Source organism: Glandiceps talaboti, chromosome 6 (assembly GCF_964340395.1).
Source record: "Glandiceps talaboti chromosome 6, keGlaTala1.1, whole genome shotgun sequence".
Lineage (NCBI taxonomy): Eukaryota > Metazoa > Hemichordata > Enteropneusta > Spengelidae > Glandiceps > Glandiceps talaboti.
Window position 1 is genome coordinate 10,528,478 of NC_135554.1, and position 26,712 is coordinate 10,555,189.

A 26,712-nucleotide genomic window follows, 5' to 3' on the forward strand; every position below is an offset into this window, starting at 1 on the left:
ATACGACAGGCGAAGTTGTACTTGGTGGATTGGCGGAATCTTGAAAGTGGACACCTGGTGGAATTGTTTATACAATATGACTTCCATGCTAGAAATGTTGCCTTCCTAAAGACTTTTATGGCCCAAAACGTACTTAATAGAATGTTGTACTGACAATCGTGAAATAATGCAAATAGGAACTATATAGGTCACAGAAATAATGAAGGCACGGGAACGAAAACTGCAGCGGTTTTATCACACCCAACTATAACGTGATCAATTTTGGACAGTCGGGGTTAATTGAGGTGAATTCAAAATATATATGTCTGCAATGTCATGGGCAGGTAGCACTGCGTCAATCAAGCGATTCTATTACAAAGTAGGGTAAATTCTTTTTCATGATACTAATGATACTAATGTATTGTCCCATACTGTGATAAAAGCGTTAAATGAACAATTATTAGCACTTAAAAGATCTACAGCGGCACAACGGCCCTTCATACTTTAACTTCCTGGTGAACATACAGTGTATTGCAGCCACTGCTGCACTCGCACGGGACAAAAGCATTCATATTGCAGCCTCTATCCAACCAGACAGCCAATTATACATTTCGATTGTTTTAGTCACAAGCTTGGTTCAAATATTGCCCAGGGAACTTAGTCAGTCCATCACTCTGTTTTAGTCACAAGCTTGGTTTAAATATTGTCCAGTCCATCACTCCATATGTATGGCAATCTCAATTCCGTTTCAAATTGATGCTGTAATATGCTCAGCAGTAAAAGAAACATCTAATCTATAAGTCCCCCACCCCTATCATTTGTGTCTTATTAACTGAAAAAGTGTGATATATTGACGTAAAAATAAACTTACTATTTCAGCATGTCGAGTTTCACATTCCTTTTCTGCATGTGCGTCATGGCTACCTATTCACTTTCAGGGTCGTTAAATGTCACCTGTTTGAACCTACACGATCATCAGCGACGTCGAAGATTTTGTTAACGTTATCTGTTTTAATGTGCAGTAATGTAACTAAAATCTTCAAAAATGGAAGCCAGTATCACCTATATGCAGCATCAAAACGTTAAGACAGCTTTCCTTTTTGAATAAATTATTTCGAGTAAATTGTTAACCAATCAAATCGCGCATATTAAGGCAAGCATTTAAACCAAACTTGAAAGCTATGATAAAAATCACTACTTGGTAGATCAAATGACTTACACTGGTTATTACGCACACGCAATTCAACATAACTTTGAAGCAACGTGCGCTTAATTTGTCTTGGTCAGCTATGAACTCTGTCATTCTGATGAGGATAGTCGACAAGACAAATCGACAACATGGAAATGTTATGTTATTATTGGGATGGGGGTGCCATTAGCCAACAGATAGTGTGAACCTTTTACAATACTATGCTTTGCTGCAATTTACAAGTGTTTGGCCTGTGACAATTCCCGCTTTTTAAAAATAAAATTCCTTCAATCCCCAATATCAAATGCTTTACCCCAAGTGTATAAATAATTACATGTCTTACCACCTTCAGCTGTCCTTACTGTATCCAGTACACTCCATGGACTTGGCTCATTATTGTTGATAAATCTAACTTGCACCTCATATTCTGTGTATGGTCTTAATTTAGTCAGCATTAAGGATCTCTGCGTGCCATCCCTTTCGCTGGTCTGCTCATAATCATCTCCACTATTTTCCTCCCGATACCTGATGTCAAACCTGTCAAAGTAGCCATTTTTCCCGTCATGATTACATTTGATCGTTGGAGGTTGTGGCACCTGTTTAAGATGAATAATTTCGAATCAATATCACCCACAGAGCGACGTTACCAGTGTGAAAAACAAAAATACTTCAAATGTTAGCCATTTTAAAAAATTTTACAATTTCCATAATTCAGGGATGGTAAGAGTGTGTGTGTGTGTGTGGGGGGGGGGGTGTCTGTCAGTGTCATTGTTTGTTCAAAATTGGCAGGCTCAATTAAAACGAATTTTGAGGCACATATTCTTTAGGCTAATGGCTAGAAGTTATTAGGTTTTTGTAAACATGCCATGAGTGAATACTAATGAGTTACTTGCATAATTAATGGTTTTCGGTAATTAGGCTATATCTCAAAATGCATGCTTCAAATTCAACAAAGGGCCCATATCCTGAATGGCTAGTTATTGTAGCTTTTAGTTTTGATTGTTGATGTAGCTTTTAGCTTTAATGAGTCATTTGCATAATTAATGATTTTCAGTAATTAGGTTATATATCAAAAATGCAAAGTACAGATTCTGTATAATTTGATACATGCATGTACCCTGCTTGATACAAGCAGGTTACAAATGTCTCATGAATATTATTGATGTAATGAGTAATAGTTTTAATGAGTCTTTTGCATAATTATTGGTTTTCAGTAATTAGCACATTTCTTATTCAATATCATTTACTACGTCCATCAACCATAGCATACTGTACAGCTTCTCTTCAGCTGTTGTGGTGTGATGCAGCTTTTAGTTTTAATGAGTCATTTGTACAAGATAATTTTCCTTAATTAATACTCTTCTAATTATATCAAATTTGATACATACTTCAAACATAACTAATCGCATATGTTCTGTTGCATTCCAACAATTATTGTGTGTAGGAATGAAAATACGGAAGGTACCCACTTTAAATCTGGTAAATCTTGTCCTCTTAAGACACGTATCACATCCACATTGATAAATTAATTTCTGAATGACTGTTTGTCTTAAACTAAATCACTTTGGAGGTTAGTATGAATATAATAAAATAAAAAAGATTTTCTCTCTCTCTCTCTCTTCTCTCTCTCTCTCTCTCTCTCTCTCTCTCTCTCTCTCTCTCTCTCTCTCTCTCTCTCTCTCTCTCCCTCTCTCTATCTTTCACCTCACCTCAATATCTATCCTGATAATCCTTGGTTGCGAAGAGGTAGCATTTCGTAGTATTGGCCCATGGTCGGGAACTGTAATAGCAAATGGAACAATATATTTATTGAAAGTGTTTGATCATAATCTAAACTATTCTATTTATATACAAAGATAATACTTAAAATGTATAACATAGTGATGTATCTCTATAACATTCATATGTAAATTATTGTCATCAACACCATTTCCATAAGATACATGAACACTAAAAAGGTTATATCAATTTATTTCTAAACATGCAAAGGGTTTAAATGTATGTATGCCAAACAAAAACTAATCAGATTAGACATAGTCACATAATGTACACAAAAGTTAAAAAAATAATAATTTGAGCTAACAGTTCTGTATTACTTATAATTCTGTTGGTGAATAACGCAGCTGTGAGATATTGCTAATTTGCAAATTATTATAACAAATTCTACCACCGAAACCTGCTGAATAATAGCTTTGAAATTTATATATATTTTCGCTCTGCCACTGCGGTATAGAGCACTGTCTTAGCAGATTGATACTCAACGAGTTATATATATGTATATATATATATAGACAGCTCAGTAAACATTGCGCTAATCGTCTTGGTGTGTGCGTGGAGAGACAGACAGAGAGAGAGAGAGAGAGAGAGAGAGAGAGAGAGAGAGAGAGAGAGAGAGAGAGAGAGAGAGAGAGAGAGAGAGAGAGAGAGAGAGAGAGAGAGAGAGAGAGAGAGAGAGAGAGAGAGAGAGAGATGCACACGGAATGCGAAATCTTCAGACACGCTTCACACATCACTTCAAGTTTTAGAGTTCCTAGGTCTACAACTTTAAAACGCTAAGCTTATAATAGCGTGTGAAAGTGTTTACGGTTGATATAAATTGAACACTTGTAGCATAATTTGTTATTCTAGACCTGTGTTTTACAAAAGTGTCAGTACACTTTTACTGCTTGACCTAAATTGCAACCGTTGTTTTCTTACTTTATATGACAATTTTAAAAAGAAACATGGGTACTTACCACCACATAAAGTAATGTTTGTTGTAAAGGTGTCTTTGCTTCCCTCTCCCTTTGGTCCCGGTCTCTTGACAGTCACTGTGAAATCATAACTAGTTGACCACTGTAATCCAGTAATGGTTGTACTGTAACTTGTCTTACTAGGGTCTTGTACAACGATATTATGATGCATAGTCCAGTTATTATTTTCTCCTGACTGTTCGTAGTACACATTGTAAGCCTCTACTGGTCCATCACCTATGTCAGTTGATTCAATCCATTTCTGCCAGGTAATAGTTGCGTTAGTAGCTTCAACAGTCACAGTTGGGGTATTGGTTGAGGCAAATCTTGGCAGTTCTAATATATATACAATAAATATATCAAATTAGTACTATCAGCACAACTTTCAAAAACATCGCACATTCCATTAATGAAATAACTACAGTGGACATGAAATGAAATAAATGATGAAAATATGCAAAATGAATTTAAAAACAGTGCACATTCGATTATTGAAGAAAAGAGTTGAATTAAAGTAAAATAAATGAAATGAATAAAATTTATTTCATCAGATACCAATAATGAGCTACACTTTCAAAGCGCATACATATGATACAAATATGTAAAATTTCAAAACAAAATAATGTAACTCAACGAACATACAGAATGAAAGCATTCACACACACACACACACACACACACACACACACACACACACACACAGATACATGCATATTTTTCTAAATACATAACTCAATAATGTAAAATTCTTAAAATACGAGGACATTAAAGGCAGTTGAACAAATGTACTCATATGCATAAACATACAACGATATATACAGTGCCATGTATAGACACATAACTCAATAATGAAAAGTGTTTATAATACAACGACAGTAAAAACTATACGTAGCAACGCGGGGTTTATATGAGTGTAAACACACAAGCACAAATATGTATTGTTTTGGGTTATGTTTCTGTATTCATGTGACTTTTTCAGTGTTATAAACATGAATATATAACTCATCTCATCACTAGCTCATGTCTATAATTACAGCATGCAGGTAGTACCTAATTTATGACCTTATAAGATAGTATTTAATTATATCTTTGGTAAATCTTTGATATATTTTGCTACATGTCTGATGCTTTCTCATCTTTCATGAAGGAAGAAATTATGGACTATTCACTCTCTATGAAATTCACACCAGAGTTATGCATTAATAAAGAAAATCGTCTTCAAGTGAGATATGCCCTGTCTATCCCATTGCATCGCTATACATAAGCATATAAGAATATTAATAAGGGGTTGGGTTACTCATTATCCTTTGCTTGTAACTGTTAGTGTACCACTTGAAGCAATAAAGAATGTAGTGTTTTGATTGTACTCTATGACGCGGGTTATCTTTCCTTGCCCATTAAGCCGAATACCTGTCAACTCGCTAACAAGACCAGGATTAAGAACGTAATATGGTTACACTTCAATATAGATGAAAGTGCTGTCCAACTGTCACCGACATTGGATCTGTGATTGGGAGGATGGGGTTCCCTGTGTTAAAAGTTAACATTTCGAAAGCATCTCCACACACTGTCCTTGTAACTTACCATACACGCTTACTACTATTGTTTTTATGACTGTGTTAAATGGAGATAACTGAAGCATACAGGTATACCGATCATTTACATTCACTGTAACACCAGTAAAGTTTGCAGCATACACGTAACTTGACTCTTCTTGGATATCATTGGCAGGCAACCATGATGAAGACCCAGAAAGTTGAATCTGGATTTCATTAGACTCAGGTTCGCGAATACCATAGCTTTTACAGATGAAATAAGTTTTTTCATCTGGATTTACTTTAACATTCATGAAACCAACTATGTTGGGAATGAGCTCTGTAATAAATCAAACAATGAGGATTATTAGCGATCTACAAAATACATAGTCTATCTGCTAGACCTCGGATGTTCTTCCGATACAATACAACACACGACCGAACATCGCTATCGAGGATGGAACATCGGGCAAGCCCTCACTGCGAACTTCGTTCGCTTATAGTATCGAAAGAAAGCCCGAACGTCTAGCAGCAAGACTACAAAATACATAGATATTTTGATACCTATTTTGATCGTATCTATAACGTGTATTTATAAGAGCACGTTTATTGATGACCCAATTCTTTCTCAAAAAGGATATCAATTGATCATTGGCAATTAGTATATATGCATGTAAGTATGTACGTAATGAAATGGAATTGAGGAAAAAAAATATAATACGTGTACGAGTCGAACCCACGTCCCCTAAATGTAAATGTAATTTGCTCCCCACGCTTGTGGAATGCTCTGCCGTTGTATATGCAGTGTCACTACATTCCAGGCATTTAAATCAGGTATAAGACCTATTTCCCCAACAAGATTTTTGCTTGATTCTGTTTTTGTACTCGTGTTTCTGTGCTTTGTAAAGCAAATTGTGGTAGTTTTTATGGAATGCGCTATATAAGAAAATTATCTTAGATTAGATTAGATTAGACTATCAAGAATTCTCTATCCAGCTGAGGTAACGCATCAGCTGGCGAATTCCGTGTGCGTCCTGGTGTGTTCGCTTTAATGTATTTTTTATGTATGTATGTATGTATGTATGTATGTATGTATGTATGTATGTATGTATGTATTACGTACGTACGTAGGTAGGTAGGTAGGTTGGTATGTATGTATGTATGTATGTATGTATGTATGTATGTATGTATTCATGGCTGTCTGTCTGTCTGTCTGTCTGTCTGTCTGTACACACATACATATTATGAATTTTGTTATGTATGTATGTGTACGTACATACGTACATTCAGACAGAGATATAGACAGACACATACATACATACATACATACATACATACATACATACATACATACATACATACATACATACATACATATACATACATACATACATACATTACATTACATTGCGTGATGAATAGACGTATGTCTGTCTGTCTGTCTGTCTGTCTGTCTGGCTGTCTGTCTAACTGTCAAAATGCCCGTTTGCATGTCTGGCTGTCCCAAATCTGTACTTCCGTCCCATTTATGTGTGTGGTTCAACTTAATAAATGATATATTCACATATTTCAACTTACTTCCTTGGCATTCATTATTTATGGCAGAAGTCCATCCTTGAGCACATCCAGTACTCGAACAGGCACCCGTAGACCTATTACATGCTGCATTGTCTTTACAGTGACAGTTGTAGTTACAAAGGTCGCCGTACATACCATCTGGACAGTTATCAGGTACTGAAAAGAATGATATTACAGTTTTCAACTTCTATAAAATGGCGAAACATGTTCTTTGCTGCCAGCCCTACCTTTCCAAATCTGAAAAAGCTATTCAAATGCACTTCCTTGATGTGCTGAGAGGTACTGTGAAATATAATATATGTGAATACAATGGTTAATTACCATTTACGTTTGACTATATGTCATAATACAGTTTAAAGGAAGTGGTAGCCGGTAATCATTTTCTAAAAATATCCACTTCATGTAAACAATTACTCATGAAATATAGAAGGGCCGATATTTGCTTGTACGAAGATAATTTGCACACAAGTAGTAAAAACTATTTCGAAACATACACACTTACTTGAGACATGTGCACTACCAATTTCTTACATGATTCAAAGTAATTGTGCCACGTTCAGTTTTGATGTCACTTGAAATTATTAACCAGACATGTTTTGGACATTATAATTGTGTTTTTCAATACAATGGTAATTATGTTTAATGATACAAACGCAATTCGTTCAAATTATTAACCACTACAGAATTAAAACTTTGCAACTTAACAAACTAAAACTAAAACTGGTATTGGAATGTTATGTCAACAGTTTTTGATGCAATTACACGTTTAGCAGATTAGGTTTTCAGAAAACAAGTTTAGTAAAGCGACATATATAGTGATTTGCACGACTTGTACTTACTATTGCAATAGGTTCCACTCCATCCTGATTTACAGGTACTACCAGCTGGACATCCTGTGGCTGCATTACATCCTGATGTACAGTGACATGTCTGTGTACATCCAGCACCATACATCCCTGTTGAACAGTCTGTTAATCAACAAATATAATTAAAGTCATTTTAAGTATTTCAAAGTAATCACTTTTTAGGGAGGTCCGCGAGTTTCATTCTAACCATAGATTACAAACAAATATTTATTCAAGTGTTAGCAATGAATCAAAATGTGAAAAGAAAAGCAAATGAAGTTCTCACATGCAGGTAAACATAGAACTGTTTGAGACATGGGAAAGAACGCACCAACATAGATATACCTTGTGAATACACTCACAAGCTTTTTCGCCACATGTAAGATATCTAGTCAGATTGACCTTGTCTCACATGTTAGTGTCTTGGACTATGCATATAAAAAACTGTCCTTGCCTACAACAGGGTGACATAACATCATAATATCAAGTTTTATCAAGTAGCAGTTTATGTTTACAAGAGTCCCAAACAGCAGTGTTTGGGACTCTTGTAAACATGAAGACATTGAATATAAGTTTTCCAAGTGTGATGATATAATGTAAAATAATGCCTTACCGTCTTTACAGTCTAAACCTGTATATGATGTACTACAGGAACAACCATATGGTTCGGCTATACACAACATCGTTCCTCTGCAAGCATCATTGTTGGTGCTTGAACACTTTCTGTCACACACAGCTCCCCAATTACCTTTACCACATGCTGAACACAGAGATACATACATTTCCATTATTAACAATATCTGGTAATAACGCGATGTGTTAATGTATCATCTTACACATGACACGGTGAATACATTAACAACACGTACGTGCCCTGTAAGTTCTTAACAATACATGCTTCAAATATAATATAATTTAGTATATACGACGACGATGATGAAGGATGAAGGAATAACGATCCTCATTGAGGAAATTGAGTTTTACATCTGGTATACATTTTTACCTCCCGTAAGGGTACGGGAGTTATTAAAAGGGGAAGGTGTGTCTGTGTGTGTGTCTGTCTGTCTGTCTGTTTGTCTGTGTCATCATATTCTAAAAATCGGCTGACTCAATTGTAATGAAATTTGGGATATATAATCTTTAGGGTAATAGCTAGATCTGTTAATGTTTAATTAGATAAATTTGCATATTAATGAAATCAACTAATTACGCAATATCTTAAGACTGCATACTTCAATTTCAATATAATTTAGTATGTTCGTTCAACATAACAACATATATTTGTCCTATAAAATTCGTTGATGTATTTTACGGCGTTAATGAATGATTTGCATAATTAAATATTGTTGGTAATTAGGCTATATCTTAAGAATACATACTTCAAATTCAACATAATTTAGTACATACGTTAACCATAAGAAAACACATATGTCCTATCAAGTTTGTTGATGCACACCGTACAGTGTTAATGAATAATTTGCATAATTAATGATTTTCGGTAATTAGGCTATATCTTAAGAATACATACTTCAATTCCAATATAATTCAGTACACACGTTAACCATAACAATCACCTATGTCCTGTAAAGCTTGTTAGTGTGCCTTTCTGTGTTAATGAATAATTTGCATAATTAATGATTCTTGGTAATTAGGCTATATGTTACGACTGCATACTTCAATTTCAATACAATGCAGTACATACATTAACCATAACAAATTGTGTATGCCTTATAAAGTTAGTTGATGTACCTTACATTGTTAATGAATAATTTTCATAATTAATGATTTTCGGTAATTAGGCTATATCTTAAGACTGCATACTTCAATTTCAATACAATTTAGTACAAACATTAACCACAACAAAGCGGATATGTCGTATAAAATCTTTTATATAGCTTAGTTTTAATGAAAAATTTGCATAATTAATGATTTTAGGTAACTAGGTTGTATCTTAAAAATGCAAGCTTCAAATTTCGTATAATATGATACGTACATCAGAATAATACGCACCTGTCCTATGAAGTTTGTTGCTACAACTTTTCCTTTAATGAGTATTTTGAATAATGAATGATATTCAGTAATTAAGCAGTATCATACACTCTTACATACATTAACCTAAGAAAGCATGCTTGTCCAAAAAACAAAGCCTGTTACCATAGTTTTTTAGTTTAATGAGTTATTTACATAATTAGTGATTCCCTTACGGGAGGCATTCAGTTTAAATCTGGTAGTTCTGTCACATAGTGTTGAGATTTAAACTGAATACCTCCCATAAGGGCAAAACCATAGATTTTGCCACATTGTTGGAATGCAAAACTATATATAGTTAAAGCTATCATACTTGATGTACCACATAATTGGAAAATTCATTATATGGAACTGTATGAAATTTGAAGCTTGCATAGTTAACATATTGCCTAATTATGAAATAAATCCATTAATTATGTTAATTAACCATTTAGCTTATAAGTTACATCATCAAGCTTTAAATGACACATGCACTTTACTATCAAGACAAGTACTAAATTATCTGGAAATTGGACCCTTGCATTCTTAAGATAAAGCCTAATTACTAAAAGTCATTATGCATTACAATTAAAAAGTATACCCACAGGCTTTTGAGGACATGTGTGCTTTGTTATGGTTGATTTATGTGCCAAATTACAATGAATTTGAAGTTTGCATACAAAATATTTGGTTTAATTAATGTTCATTTGATGTTTACCAAAATCTAATCAGTTCTTGTAATTAACATACGGAAGATGTGTAGCAAGTTTCATTAGAATCGATTCAGTTGTTTTTGCGATATCGTATTCACAGATAGACAGACAGACAGACAGACAGACAGACACCCCACCCGTCCCCCACACACAGCAGCATAATATAATCTCCCCTTACTTGACGTAAAAACCATAATTGCTCATCAAACACTTAGATAACTATTTGAAAACGTAATAACCCTTAACTATGCAGTTTATTGTGATCAATCGTAACTACTTTGATGTGACAATTACAGGTGTCCTATGCAGGGGTAAGGCAAATCCTCAAGAGAAAACTTCTCTTTAGCTTTGTACCAATTTGTCCTTTACCTTAGACTATATGAACAACCAGATAACTAGCTGCGAACAGTTTACACCCTTGAAAACCTACCAAACAAAAGTGATTCACTAGCATTCTGACTCCTCCTGGATACCAATGACTTTGAGGATTTGAAGGTTTTTATATCATCTTTTGTACATGTCTTTTCGTCTAACACCTGTTCTTATGATACTGTATCAGTGCCTTTCACAATTTTCAGACTAACAAAGTGGATGACCTCCACGAGGTTCATGATACCATAAGCCTACAACAATGTGCCACTATGAACAGGTCATCAACATCCAACGTTTTCACCATATCAATCTCTATTCTCTCCCTTGGATCACCAATAGCTGTATGATGTTGTCATTGCGACACTTCACTCAGTACAGCTGATTTTGTCTACCACCACCCCCATCACCACCCCCACCACCACCACCACCATCATCATCATCATCATCATCATCATCATCATCATCATCATCATCATCATCATCATCATCATCATCATCATCTCATTTCAGATTAATTGCTAATCAAATTTTAGCTGGCGAGGGAGTATTTGCCTTGATGGCGACATTTCGTTATATACATACATATATATAAATATAACATATATATATATATATATATATATATATATATATAAATATATATATATATAAATATATATATATATATATATATATATATATATATATATATATATATATATATATATATATATATATATATATATATACCCCTGATGAGTGAAGAATACAAACCTCACGAAACAGTTATGTAGAGTCAATAGCATGTAATTTTGTTCATATTTTCAAAACCTGTATATAATTCGCTCTACTAACCGTATTGAGCACTTTTATGCACACACACACACACACACACACACACACACACACACACACACACACACACACACATATATATATATATATATATATATATATATATATATATATATATATACTAATTCAGTGTAAGAGGTAAGTCATAAACTGAAGGAAAAGTGCTCAATACTGAGAAGTAGAGCTGTATTACACAAAATACACAAGTTATGGTACGGAGCCGTTACTCAGAGTTTCACGCTTGAATGCGATCTTCGGACGACTAAATTTTAACGGAAATTCAAGTGATTGAATTCGAACTCCCAGAAGAACTGGTACCCGGATGTGATGCGCGTTGAGGTTTGACATGGTGGAATGAAAGAATGTATTTGTTTTCATGGCGGCACTTTGAAATCAGTTCTGATCGTTTATTAAGGAGTCCTGAATTATTTGCACTGATGATAAACATCTTCTCTGTAAGACACAGGTTGCACCTTTTTGTTGCATTAGAGTAGGCGGCTGCATGGGCAATGATAGCCCAGTTGATGGAATACTGGTGGCCCGACTCCTTTATTTTCCAGACACACTTTGAAAGTTCAGTACAATTTCCATATTTGTTATTGGCGAAAGAACACTTGTGGTTGCCGTAACGCGTTTTGAAGCTGTTTTCTGTTGAGCCAATGTAGGATTTGGTATCACTGTTGTTTATTTTGACCTGGGCCCTGTAGACGATATTATCTGATCGGCATTTCCCATCAAGCGGGCAAGTTGATTTATCACGACAGTTGCATGTCCCTATGGGAGCTTCATTTCCGCGTTTAAGGATCATAGTATTGTGAGCTTTGATGATGGAAGCCATGTTATTCATACAACTGTAGCTCACTTTCCCATTCCCCTTTGTGAAAATTTTATGTAACTTGTGCTCCTTAGGGAAGTGACGGCCAAGAAGTTGAAGGAAATATCTCCCGACGTTATTGCTTACGTTTTGACTGTATGGGGGATTAAACCAGATGACATTACGTTTCCTATTTCTCCGTCTCTTGATGGTGTCAATTCTATCTGTGTAAGCAAGGCTGTCTTTATAGCCACTTGCTTTGAGTGCGTCATCATAGAGGGGTGCTGCCTGGTTACATATATATATATATATATATATATATATATATATATATATATATATATATATATATATATATATATATATATATATATATATATATTCTCGTGCATTTATTCATTCATTTTATTTTTTTAAATTTCAAAGTAAACGCAAATGTCTCATCCATGAGACCAAGTTCATCGATTATCAATCGCTAACGTATTTGTCTATTCGTTTCTTTCTACATTCGTCCTTTGACACAATAATGTATCATACTTGCCGTATCATATCCAATACATAATATTATACTTACCAGTTTGACAATTATCTCCTTTAAACCCAGGTGGACATATACATTCACCTATGGTAGCATTACATACTCCTCCATTATAACAGGTTGGACATGATAACTGACAGTTTTCACCATATTTACCATTTGGACACGCTGGGAAAACAACGTAGAGGAGTAAATAGCCAAGGTCAATTTTTGGAAAATGCTGAATACAACTATAAAGCCATTGTTGAAAATGTCTTTTGCTGAACGAAATAGATTGACAGAAATCATTGTTACCATAGCATGACTGTGCTTCATGCTCAGAACAATGTGTAATGCAACACGGTATACATGATGCGCAAGTCAATTTCTTGACCAAGAAATGGAATGATAAATATTTTCATGACACACCAAGGTGGCAAAATTCTACTTCAGTTATATAGTCAGGTTGCTTAACACCAGTTTTGCGGATTATTGTTACACGCCAGATAAAAGCAACACATTTAGCATGAGAGTTCCTAACGACCTACTTATTGCTTTTAACTTAGGAGACTTCTTGAATATTTGCTATCATTTGCATAAATCAGTTGCATTAGAAATGGTCACCAACACCCTTGAGAAATCCCATGTTTCTTGGAAATAAGACACCAAATTTGATATTCAATGTCTTAGGAATCTACTTTTAATTTTTGTCGCGGAGGAATGTTGAATATTTGCATACATTTGATTTTTGTGATTTTTCAAAATGGCCAAAATTAACCTGGAACAGAGATGTTACAGAGAGATAACTAACTTAAAGACACCAAATTTGGACTGAGTGTTCAATAGGACCTAATCACAGATTTAGCCTAAGAACCCATTTGAAAAAGTGGTCACTATTAAATACATATTTCTGTGAAGAAGCTTAATGTACAAAATTTCACACTGAATTAAGGACACAAAATGTTTCTTTTGATCTATTCTTGATAATGACCAAGAAAAGAACCCTAAATATTTACATAGACGTGCAAAAATCAGAAAATTCAAAATGTTTTGCTATATTTATAAAAAAAAACAACAACATAGTTTTGGTAAATAATATGTATAGAGTAGTGTAGAGTAGAGTAGAGTAGAGTGGAGTAGACTAGCAATCCAGCTTAGTTGTGTGTTAATGCAATGTATTAGAAGAAGAGTACCTACCGCTTACTATGAGTCTCAATATCCCATGCTTTCCATTTCTTCGTTGACTTTCACTACTGTAACATTCATAGACTCCTCTATCATTAGTCACTGCATATGTTATGGTTATACTGTTACGACCATTCCATTCTGATATATCATGGCCATTATGTTTCCATTTCAGTGATGAATGTTGTATATCAGTTGTCATTGACAATGTTACAGGTTCTCCCCAGCTGACTGTCGTGGTATGTCTTTCTGGTTTTATCTCAGCTAAAATTAACAATCATGACAAGACGTATCAGCATAATTAGAGGAAACAAAGGCAATGTTGTTTTCGTCCTAGGTACTTTAAGCAAATGTATAGTGGGTTAAAGAAAGCCATTGTCAACACTCTCGACTGCGCGACCTCCAATAAACTGTCCTATACACTTAGGCAGGGAATTCTTTTAATGCAACCAAATTACTTTATGCTGCTGTCACCAAGATTATTGGCTTCTATTGCTTTACCTTACATGTTGATTAGGTAGGTTAATAGACAGATTGACTAAAATATTATAGTACACAGACTGATAATTAAGGACACTCGTGACATCAGCATTTTGGGCTCCAGTCCCAGAATCACCTACTGTATTGTGCAGAGGGTAGATTATGGCTAATTTCAATACGTTTTTTTCACTAGAGAAGTTGTATAATGTAGAGTGAATAAAGTGTCCATTTTGTGACTCACTGAACATAAACTAATTATAAAACAAGTAGAACGAAACCAGCCTTTTCGTTGTAGCCCTTTAACGTATATCCTCCGAAGACACTGTGGCCGAGTCTGAGAATGGGTGTCTTCTATCTATGTCGATCACAGTAAAGTATTTTTCATACACCTTTCCACATAGATTATTATACACAGTATTTTACTGACAGGTCCCGACAACCATTTTGCTCATAAGTAACACTGCCTCGAAAATATCATGGTATCACCAACCTCACTTAAAAGAGAGAAAGGTATGACTTATACACAGTTAATCCATCTTAATCGTATTTTTTCTCGGTTCCCGTCATGATCATGTGTTGTTCCGTTATTTGGCAACTGTTCTTATGCGACCTGGATGGAGGTCAAAAAGCGAATAGTCACTTGGTTATATTTTTGATGCAGTGTAGTGAAATATCAATTAAACCTGATGTCGTACTTCCTAATTCTGTTCTTTCTTATATCCCCATGGTTTTGTATTTCTCTCTCCTACTCATGTCCGTGATGTTACATATGTTTGTTTCACTGACTTTGGTTTACCTACTATTAAATTTAAAGAGAAAGGTAAATGGCATTCGAAATTTTCAGTATTTTCTGTATGTTTTTCATTTCTTCTCAGACAGCACAGTGAGGTTTCGTTGGCACGCCACCTTCTTCACTGCAGTTAGTACATTTCTCGGGTCAAGTACGTATATGTAAAGTTTCCAGTCTTTCGTATATTGTTGGTGTTTTCACAACAACAAGCTAAATAAATGTTAGAATTACAAATTTCGTATATAGTTTAGGGTTACCAGTTCCGCCTTAATCTACGTAGCATACAGAGAAAACAAAGGCCCAAAATATTAGTACGGGGTAGACACTTGAATGTAGTCTCTATGTATTGACGATTTTGAGCTATGTAGTAAATCATGAATGTTCACTACAAATATGCTATGAGTACCAGAATAATGAATGTATATGTTTACCTGGTTCTGCATTATCTATAGACTTGATCTAAAAGATATTAGCCACACATAATTGCGACAAAATAGTAGTAATGGCTTAATTTTTTGATGGTCTACCCTGTAGGTCAAAGTAAAGGTCAATAGTCACTTGTACAAGAAAGCTTACATGTGAATCTATGGGGTGAGAGATGTCGATGTATTTAAATTTTTCAGTTATGCAGTAATATATTTATTTCTTACTTCAAATACGACTGGCATTCGGTGAAAATTACATTAGCACCAATAATAATGCTTGTGTATAGGTGTATAGTTCCGTTCTTCCATATTATTTGTAAACATTATTTAAAAGAAACTGGCAATGTGTACACACTACAATGTGTCTTTGATAGTAGGAAGGAATTGGCTTGATCTTAATACTCACGTGGCTTAGCAACTTTTTTGTTACATGCCGGATAAAAGCACCAAATTTGGCATGTGTTCCTAAGGACCTACTTATTGATTTTAGATTGAAGCCCTCTTGAATATTTGCATAAGTTTGCATACATCAGAAACAATTAAAAAGGCCACCATCAGCCATGACAAATAATATGTTTCAGCAAAATTACTTACTAAAAGGCATTAATTTTGGCATGAATCATGCTGGAGATCTATTTACTGATTTTATCTTGGATGCTTTTTAAAAATATTTGCATATGTTTATGTATATCAATAACATTCACAATGGCCATTCTTGTGATTGAGAACACCTATAATTCATGAACATAATTTCATAAAGGCGCCAAATTTGGCATGATTGTTCCTCAGCACCTACTGATTGATTGTAGCCTAGAAGCCCTCCTGAAAAAGTGAATACATTTGCAAATATCAGTCAAATTAAAAATGGCTGCCATCACTTTAAAAAATATCATATTTCTGCAAAATTTAACATTGGAAGAAAAAACAATCAGACGTGAGTGTTCATTAAGATCTATTTAATGATAATAGCTTAGCATAGTCCCTAAATATTTGTGTACGTTTGCATAAATCAGTAAAAGACAACTATATGCTATCACATTGGAAAAATCTCATATTCCTAGTAAATAAGGTACTTTAACAAATGTTATTCCTCAGTACCGATGTAAAGAGAAGTTTTAGTAACATAAGTATAATTCTTATGTTGAAAATTGTTGTCTGAGCTTATATTACCAGAATGGCAAAAAAGTAATTTTGGAAGTTCTCAATATTTAACACATTCACTACAGCAGAGATTGCTGTCATAATTAGTTTCTGAAAGAAGAGCACATGCATACATTAGTGAAGTCAGAGGGCATCTTGACATCGACACTAAACTTTTCTATACATTCTTGTGAGTATTTACAGTAAAATTGTGAAGTTATACAGTGTTTATTCTTACAATCATTAGCTTTCCAAGACAGTAACATTCTCCCATTGCGCTTATCAAAAGAGCTCTGAATTCTGAATTCTTCTTCCATCACATCATTTTTGTAATATAAGGGGCAAATACCATTTTCAGTAATGGGCATTGTAGTTATATTATGATAAGAGCCATGTGTTACATGATTGAGCTGATAAAAGCATGTTATTTACCAGACTAAGGCTTTTTTAAAAGTGTACCAAAACGTTTTGAATTTTCTGATTTTTGCACATTTGCGTAAATATTTGGGCTTCTATTCTTGGTCATTATCAAGAATCATATAAAAAAAAACATTTTGCGCTCTTAATTCAGCATGAATTTGTGCAAATTAATTTATTTCACAGAAATATGTGTTTGATAGTGTTTTTCTGATTTATGCAAATTAATGCATGTTTTCACACCGGCACTTAAGGCTAATTTTGTTATTAGGTCCTATGGAACACCCGTTCCAAATTTGGTGTCTTTAAGTAAGTTATTTCTCTGTAACATGGAATTGTTCCAGGTTGATTCTGGTCATTTTGAAAATCAGTGATTTATGCAAATGTAGGTAAATATTCAACCGAACTCCGATAATAAAATCAAAAGTAGGTTTCAAAGAACGTGAATGTCACATTTGCTCGTTTTTTGGTGCCTTATTTCTGAAAAACATGGGATTTCTCAAGGGTGTTGTGGCCACTTATAATTTTACCAATTTATGCAAATATATGTAAATATTCAAGAGGGCTCCCCTTCTAAAATCAATCAGTAGGACCTAAGGAACATTCATGCCAAATTTGATGCTATCCGGCGTGTAACAATGATCCTCAAAACTGGTGTTAAGCCACCCGACTATAATAATTTACCATGAGGATCAAGCTCAATGGTCATTAGAGAGGTTTAGATACACGTTCGGACGCGTACGCCTACGGGAGCATGATCGTGCAGGCGTACAAGTAATGACGCGTACAAAATTGTGTTTAGTTATGCGTTCTAAACACAAACGTGAAAAACAGTGGAAAGTTAATGCGCGCGTTGACATCTTCTTTCCAGAAGGCCAGACACGTCTTTGTTTTCTAAATTTGTCCGTAGTTTTGCCATTTTTCCTGCAACTACCCAAACCAAAAACCAAACAATTAGTTTAACGTTACGCTTCCGAACTTTGATATAACAAATACGCCTTTAAATCGAAGAAAATGACAAAAACTCAACACGTATTTACAGATACGTGTAGATCGCCATTTTGACGTAGCGTCGTTTGATACAGAACGGCTGAGTTGCTTCGAATCACGTGACTATGACGCTACACGTATAGAACACACGTAAGTACGCGCATCTAAACCTCTCTAATGTCTCCAACGATAGCTTGCATCTGGTAATGCGGGGTAGACACTTGAATGAAGTCTCTACATAGTTTTTGAGTTATACAGTACATACATGATTTTAACCACAAATATGGCTGCCATTAGTCAAAGTGATATGAGGACCAAAATTAATGCTTGTGTATAGTTCTTTTCTTCGGTATTACTTGTATGCATGATTTAACGGAAATGGGCAATGTGTAAATAATACAATGTGTCTTATAGTCAGGTATTGGCTAGTCTTGCTGCTAGACGTTCAGGCTTTCTTTCGATACTATAAGCGAACGAAGTTCACAGTGAGGGCTTGCCCCAACAGTCTAGCAAATGTTATTTTCTGACCGGACATTCCATTGAGATTACATTAAGCGGTGGGTTGGGCCATGTATGCATATATATATATATATATATATATATATATATATATATATATATATATATATATATATATATATATATATATATATATATATATATATATATATATATATATACTTTAATATATTCAATCTCTACATGCAGCTGTTGACAAACACACTTATGTCATTACTGTCTTATCGGTTTATGGTAATTGTGAGTTTGATGAGTGTGTAGACTTTGTCATTCACACATTGCAGTTAACGCATTGATGGTTATTTTTAGAAGCCCCTCCTTAATATGAATATGCATGAAAAATTTGCTATTGTCCTCTGTTTGTGCTTGTCGCTAATGCGGCTCTCTGATTGGCAGTTATTTATATCCTGATGACATTTGCTAGACCTTGGATGTTCCATCATCGATAGCGATGTTCGGTCGTGTGTCGTATTCTATCGGAAGAACATCTGAGGTCTAGCAGATAGACTAGGTATCGGCTTGATTTTGATAATTGGCCATCAAGGTCAAAGGTCAAGGTATGCAAGCTATCTTTAAATTGGATATAAAAGAGGTAGAGACTTGAATGGAGTGTCTGTGTAGTTTTTTAGTTATGCAGTAAATATTGATTTTTATCTGCAAATATGGCCACCATGCGGTCAAATTTGCATATATTCAAAACATGTCGACTTGCATATGTCTTATGTGATATGTTCTATTTGTGTGAGTTTTGAAAGAAATTAGATATTGCATCTTTAAGAAATGATGTATTGCTGACGGATGGACAGACGGAGCCCACAGTAGTAGCCTGGCAAAATAGAAATGATGGTAAATTTGAAAATTAGTGAAATGCCATGAACAGCTTCCTTCCGCTGACTGAATTTTGCACAAGTAGATTTAGACCACCCACGTTGTGTATAAGGAAAACAATGGGGCGCACGTCACAAACATGCGTTACTAATGTTACTGAAGGCATTGATTGTGAATGTGCATCAAAATTGAATTTCCACAGGATATAATGTAACATCCCTTCTATCGACTTTCTCGTATCCTTTATTATTCGGTACAAAAAATCACATATCTTTAGATAATGGTAAATTTTCACAGCGAAATATGTTGGTAATATTTAAAATGTAGATTTCTAGAAATATATAATGTGAAGAAGAAATGTGTGAAGCAATAACCATACTATTTACTACGAAATTATTGTCTTTAGTAATTACAGATGTATACGGAGTGAAAATATTATGTAATGTGTCTTTGTTAATTATATGGCTCTCACTTCGATTTATCAATACCCCATATGTAATATAGCTTTGTAAAAAAAAAACATGTGTAATTATATCAATTATATTGATTAAAATAATAACATTTCCATAGCATATATCGTGCTCTTGTAAAGTACTGCCGACATTTGCTTTATTTGATATACACGTAACTTCGTGGTGCTATGGTGATCATAGAAACTATGGTAGTTTTTTTACATAACTTCCCAAGTGAGTACAATTGTGACAGGACAAAACATGGTGACACGATGTGTAATGTGCTCCTTACCGTCTGATCGTATTACCACAGTATGTAATATTTCTGTTTCTCCAGTGTCAGTAGTGGCTTCACAATAATACACGCCAGGTCTTTCATTACCATCACCCAAGTAAAGTCTTCTTGTAAATGTATACGTGTTTACTTGAGAACTGCTATCGGGTAAATCAGTACCTGTCCCTGTATCTATTACTCTACCATATGTAAAACTGTTACCCACACTTGTTACATCATCACCTCCTGAGTATCCTCCAATGACGGGGTTAGTATTTGAACTTGTTGGTTCGGCAAAAAGATTGAAGAAAGTGATGTCCAGTCTTGCATCTATAAGAAAATTACACATATATAATTGAGCTTGCACTTTAAAGGACAAGTACATTCCTAGTTGGTAAGGGAGTTAAGATGGTGGGTATCAACACAATGCCAATCATATCATGTGTTTGTGTTACCCCGTCTGACTTGTAGTCCAAGCGTCATACCCCAAGGATATTAACTTCATTAAAAGCAAAATAATGAAATTTGAATGATGTCATATACTTATTATGTGCCTTTGTTCTTTTTTGATTTATGCACATTTTATTAAAGTCAGGAACCTCCAGTTTTTCTACCGCTCGGCCCCTAAATTATACAATGTGAGAACAATAGGTATTGGTCAATAACTTGGTGATGATACAAAATAACCAAACTTGCAAATTTCAAATAGGGACTAAACTCAATTTAGAAAAAAAAAACTAAATCTATTACTTGACGCGTAAACACTAATTAAGTGCAAAACTCAGAAAGCAACCTAGTGGCTGAAATAGCTCAACTTTAAAAAAGAAATTAGAAAACAGTTACATAAATGGTGCAGGAGATGATCAAGGTGAATATCTTATCTTGCATTAATTAGGATTGTCTAGAAACAGTTCAACTATACTATGAATAACAATAACCATTAACAACACATATTGTTTTGTTCCAAGGTTGTCATCACCTACAATCCCAAAATCTTCCCTACACAATATATCTCTCATCATCACTTATGGCTTCATAAGTAATTTATTTTTATTTTTCTATGAGTGGTAAACCTGTTCAATACTACAGTTGTTGTTCATCATGGTAGAGTTCAATTTCTTCCAGCTAACGATAATCTAATGACAAATTACCTGCATAAGGTGCCCAAAACGAACAAAATCACAAATAAACTCGGTATTAACAAATCTGAATAGACTCCATCTATGGAATATAGACACGCATCAAATATGAAATCAGCTTGACTATTGGATTCAGAGAAGTCGAAAATGTTATTCTACCTAAGAGATCGCCCGAAATTTGCCAAAACAGAAAATGAGTCATATCAATTTGGCAAATCCATAATCTCTTAAACAAATGTTAGTTTTATGGCATTTTACTCCGCGTACAATTCCGTGGACTACAAATACTTACCCGTGGCTCGTATTTGTATTAGTGTGTGGAATCACTCTGTGAGCTTTATGGTGTAAAAGTAACATTGATTGTGTTTGATTATATAACAATTTTGTGTTTATTTGACATGTCTTACATTTTCAAAAGATATAAGTTAAGCTCCGGCTTATAATACAAGATGAGACTTAGGAAGGGGGCCTGAATGTCTCTTCTTTCATGAATTATACATTCAAGAGCTAGGACTTGGTGTCTCAATGGGTGAAGCATGGTTTTTAAGGTCTATTAAAAATTCATTTTCTAATAGGTTTCTATAAAGTTTCTTTTGAAGCCGTTCACATGGAGGTTCAACTGTTTTAAATTCTAAATCTATGAACATTATTAGTTGGATATTTGACAACGTATACACTTACTATAATTGCAATAAGGCCCAGTCCATCCTGATTTACAGGTACTAACAGCTGGACATCCTGTGGTTTTTTTACACCCTGATGTGCAATGACATGTCTGTGTACATCCAGCACCATACATACCATCTGGACAACCTGTGCATCGAAATTAATCGATAATACCATCTCATATGTTTTACTATATGCCACCCACGACAAGAAATAAATGCATTTATTGAGAATATTCACAAATACATGCTTGGAAATACGTTGATCGGTAATTTGTAGGCAAATTCAACGAGTGCAATTAACGTCTTTGCACTTCAACGGGCATAATAACATATTTCAGTTACATGCAGTTAGACACGACTGTGTGCATCTAATACCGTATTTATTAATTGGTAAGACTGTAAATATATAAACAAAGTATATCCCTTGCGTTCTTTGTCTAACCACAACAGATTTCTCATTTTGTGATACAAGTGTTGGTACAATACGGGTAAAATCTAGTATGAATGTTTGGTATGTATACAGCTTCTTTGTTTGTGGTGTGAAATTATAACCACGTGGAAATGCTGAGTATTGTAACTATAGCATATACCCGTATACATTATAGCATATATAGTAATTACTTGGCGACTGTTAGCTCAAAAGATATATCTATGCTATTGCATCTAATGAGTAGTATTAATATATGCATGGATGACAACAGTTGCAAGCGTCATAATAAATGTTAATTACTGTAGTGACAAAACCTTCACTTTCATTTTATTTTGCATTCATTAATGTTAATATTAATGTTATCAATGTATCTTATTAACAGATTTAAACTGAATGCCTCCCGTAAGGGAATCACTAATTATGCAAATAACTCATTAAACTAAAAAAAACTATGGTAACAGGCTTTGTTTTTTGGACAAGCTTGCTTTCTTAGGTTAATGTATGTTAGAGTGTATGATATCATTAATTATGCAAATTATTCATTAACACTGAAAGGTACACCAACAAGCTTTACAAGACATATGTGATTGTTATGGTTAACGTGTTTACCGAATTACATTGGAATTGAAGTATGCATACTTAAGATATAGCCTAATTACCGACAATCTTTAATTATGCAAATTATTCATTAACACTGTACGGTGCATCATCAAACTTGATAGGACATATGTGTTTTCTTATGGTTAACGTATGTACTAAATTATGTTGAATTTGAAGTATATATTCTTAAGATATAGCCTAATTACCAAAAATAATTAATTATGAACATTATTCATTAACGCTGTAAGATACATCAACGAACTTTATAGGACAAATGTATGTTGTTATGTTTAACGAATATACTAAATTATATTGAAATTGAAGTATGCAGTCTTAAGATATTATGTAATTAGTTGATTTCATTAATATGCAAATTTCTCTGATTAACAATTAACAGATCTGGCTCAAAACCTAATCAGGTCTAGCTATTACCCTAAAGATTATATATCCTAAATTTCATTACAATTGAGCCAGCCGATTTTTAGAAAATGATGACACAGCCAGACAGACAGACAGACAGACAGACAGACAGACAGACAGACAGACAGACAGACAGACAGACAGACACACATACCCCCTTTTAATTCCTCCCGTACCCTTACGGGAGGTAAAAATGAATAACATTAAATACATTTGAGAAATGTCGTCAGGGAGCACACACAATTCAACATAGTCCATGCTATGAATACGACAATTTATATCAAGTGGCTTGAGATATAGTGTTATTGTTTTTTCGTCTTCTTTGCCAACAAAAGCGATCATAATATTTAACACTTTATTCGTCCCTGCCTGAAAACTGGCCATTAGCTTTATTTATTGAAGAAATTCAGGTATGTTATTTGAGTGGTGAATCTAGAAGTGTTATAGTCCTATAGTTTTGATTCCCAAAGATATTCCATTTATTATGGACATTAATTGTAATTAGCTATACAAGTCATATGCTAGACATACCGTCTTGACAGTCATCTCCTCTCCAACCAGGAGCACATTGTCCATTCGGACAGACACCTGTATCCTTATTACATGCTGCATTGTCTTTACAGTGACAGTTGTAGTTACACAGATCCCCATACATACCACTAGGACATGTATCAGGTCCTGAAAAGATAGGTGATATAAACCATCAATCCGAAACTCCTTTAGAATGTGACATTGATTAAACACACTTTATATCTATATTTTGCATGGCAATAAAATGAGGGTTTAACACACAACTTATATCGTGTGAAGGAAGCTAACTATTTTCATTTGAATCGTGTTTATGATAGCTATGAGTTAGTGTCTTCAAATGGGACAAGGTTTCTAACCTCTGTTATACTTGAGATTCACTTTTTCATAGGCATTATTTACATAATTTAACAAACGTTCGTAAACTCAATTTCATGGAGATATGGTTAAATGTTAATAGATGAGAATGATATTCACAGTAGTCATAATAAATTCGACATATATATATATATATATATATATATATATATATATATATATATATATATATATATATATATATATATATATATATATATATATATATATATATATATACTTACTATTGCAATAGGTTCCACTCCATCCTTCCTCACAGGTACTATCCGCTGGGCATCCTTTGGCTTTATTGCATCCTGATATACAGTGACATGTCTGTGTACATCCAGCACCATACATACCATTTGGACAGACTGTAAATATTAATTAATTGAATTTCATGATGTGTGACTGAATACCAATCCACGAATAAAAAGATTTATTGAGATGATTGATAAATAAATGTTTTGCAATACATAATATTACTGTATATGATTTCTTTTTGTCACAAATGCGACTATTTTTCACAAACGATTTCCATGGTCCAACCAGGAGTTCACTTTGTCGACTTAACTAATTCCTTTTCCTGGCTTGATATGTCAAATTTGTTTCTTTTCGACTTCTTGCAAATAAATGTGTATGTATTGGCATTGGAATTCAACTTGGCATGAGTTACACTTTTGCCGTGTTCAATCTAGTGCAAAATAACCACGATTATTGTGTGTGTAATGCTCAGTTATGTCATCCTAAAAATATGGGGATAACGTCAAGATCGTGCATCATTTTCGTATTGAAATTAATTTCACCTACTTTACAAATGCTAAAGTAGCACTATATCGTGAATTTCTTTCTTTGCATGGTTTTGTGTATCAACGATGTCGTGTAATCTGCCATATGATTTGACCCCATAAACGTGTCATAGGCAATTAAGTCCTCCAAGCTCTTCGTTTTCGTATTAAATTTGACATAATTGTGTTCGACGTCTATTTATGCACCATATTTAAATATCTGCCTGTTGGCTTTGATTAATTATATTAGGCACATGAGAAGTTCGACGTTTATTCCTGGCCTAAGTTTACTTAGGCCTAATACAGACGTCGAACTTCTCATGTGCCAAATCTCAAAATCCGATTTGGTATACAGTCTGCCGAAATGAACGACACATGTAAGTGCGACGCGCGATAAGTGTCTAACTTTTGTCCCGTTAAATCTGATACAAAATAACCATAATTCAATGTGCGTGTCATGCGCAGTAATGTCATCTTAAAAATATGGTTGTGCATACATACGTCAAGGTCCTGCACCATTCTCGTGTTGGAATTATTTTAAATACTAAATTAGTACTATACCGATAACGTTTTCCTTTGCATGATTTGTGTATCGACAACGATCGTGTGCGCTCTAAAATATGATTTGACACCCATAGTGTGTCATACCGTTGTACATAATTCCGCCATCTGCTGTTTGACGTCGTATTGTATCCAACAGATTAGGTTCGAAGTCTATTCTGCGTCGTATTTAAATATATACTTGTGTCGGCTTTAGTATAATTAGATTCGGCACTTGAGAAGTTAAGCCTGGCCTTATTTAGTGACATTATATTAAAGCGCTATTTTTACCTGCGTTACAGTCCAGCCCTGTATATGATGTACTACAGGAACAGCCATATGGTTCAGCAACACAGAACAGCTTTCCTTTGCAAGAATCAGGTTTGTCCTTTGAACACACTATGTCACACTCTGCTCCCCATTTATTTCTACCACATGCTGAATATAGGCAAACATTAACGAGGTTATATTTTCAAGATGAAACAGGATCTGCATATTTTAATGTGTATCACTTTCATTATGTAAAACGTTTTATAAAATATCACAATCTTACATACCATGGGTAAAACAATGTCTTTTTATGTGTGAAAATTCAAGCTCTTTGAAGTGTCAAGAAGTCTTTGTAGC

The 26,712-nt window shown here is 34.4% G+C and overlaps 2 protein-coding genes across 3 annotated transcripts in view; both read right to left on the bottom strand.

The window, feature by feature from the left end:
- The window catches only part of LOC144436302 (receptor-type tyrosine-protein phosphatase mu-like), a 142,264-nt gene extending 138,232 nt beyond the window's left edge, over window positions 1–4,032 (bottom strand). For both annotated transcript variants that reach the window (XM_078125054.1, XM_078125055.1), the window contains exons 1-3: window positions 3,904–4,032; window positions 2,878–2,948; window positions 1,512–1,764 (exon numbers count right to left, since the gene is read on the bottom strand). In XM_078125054.1, the coding sequence (XP_077981180.1) occupies window positions 1,512–1,623 (112 nt within the window). In that variant the 5' untranslated portion in view covers window positions 1,624–1,764; window positions 2,878–2,948; window positions 3,904–4,032. The remainder of the gene's footprint in view (window positions 1–1,511; window positions 1,765–2,877; window positions 2,949–3,903) is intronic.
- LOC144436819 (uncharacterized) lies at window positions 1,623–26,492 on the bottom strand. Its single transcript, XM_078125677.1, has 14 exons — window positions 26,377–26,492; window positions 25,003–25,131; window positions 24,404–24,550; window positions 22,436–22,567; window positions 20,634–20,945; window positions 14,313–14,564; window positions 13,173–13,304; window positions 8,472–8,618; window positions 7,853–7,981; window positions 7,014–7,169; window positions 5,485–5,775; window positions 3,904–4,236; window positions 2,873–2,948; window positions 1,623–1,764 (listed from the first exon to the last, which is right to left on the bottom strand). Exons 2-14 carry the CDS (start codon window positions 25,115–25,117, stop codon window positions 1,623–1,625), a joined length of 2,364 nt encoding a protein of 787 aa, XP_077981803.1. The 5' UTR covers window positions 25,118–25,131; window positions 26,377–26,492.
- Between the last annotated feature and the right edge of the window lie 220 nt (window positions 26,493–26,712).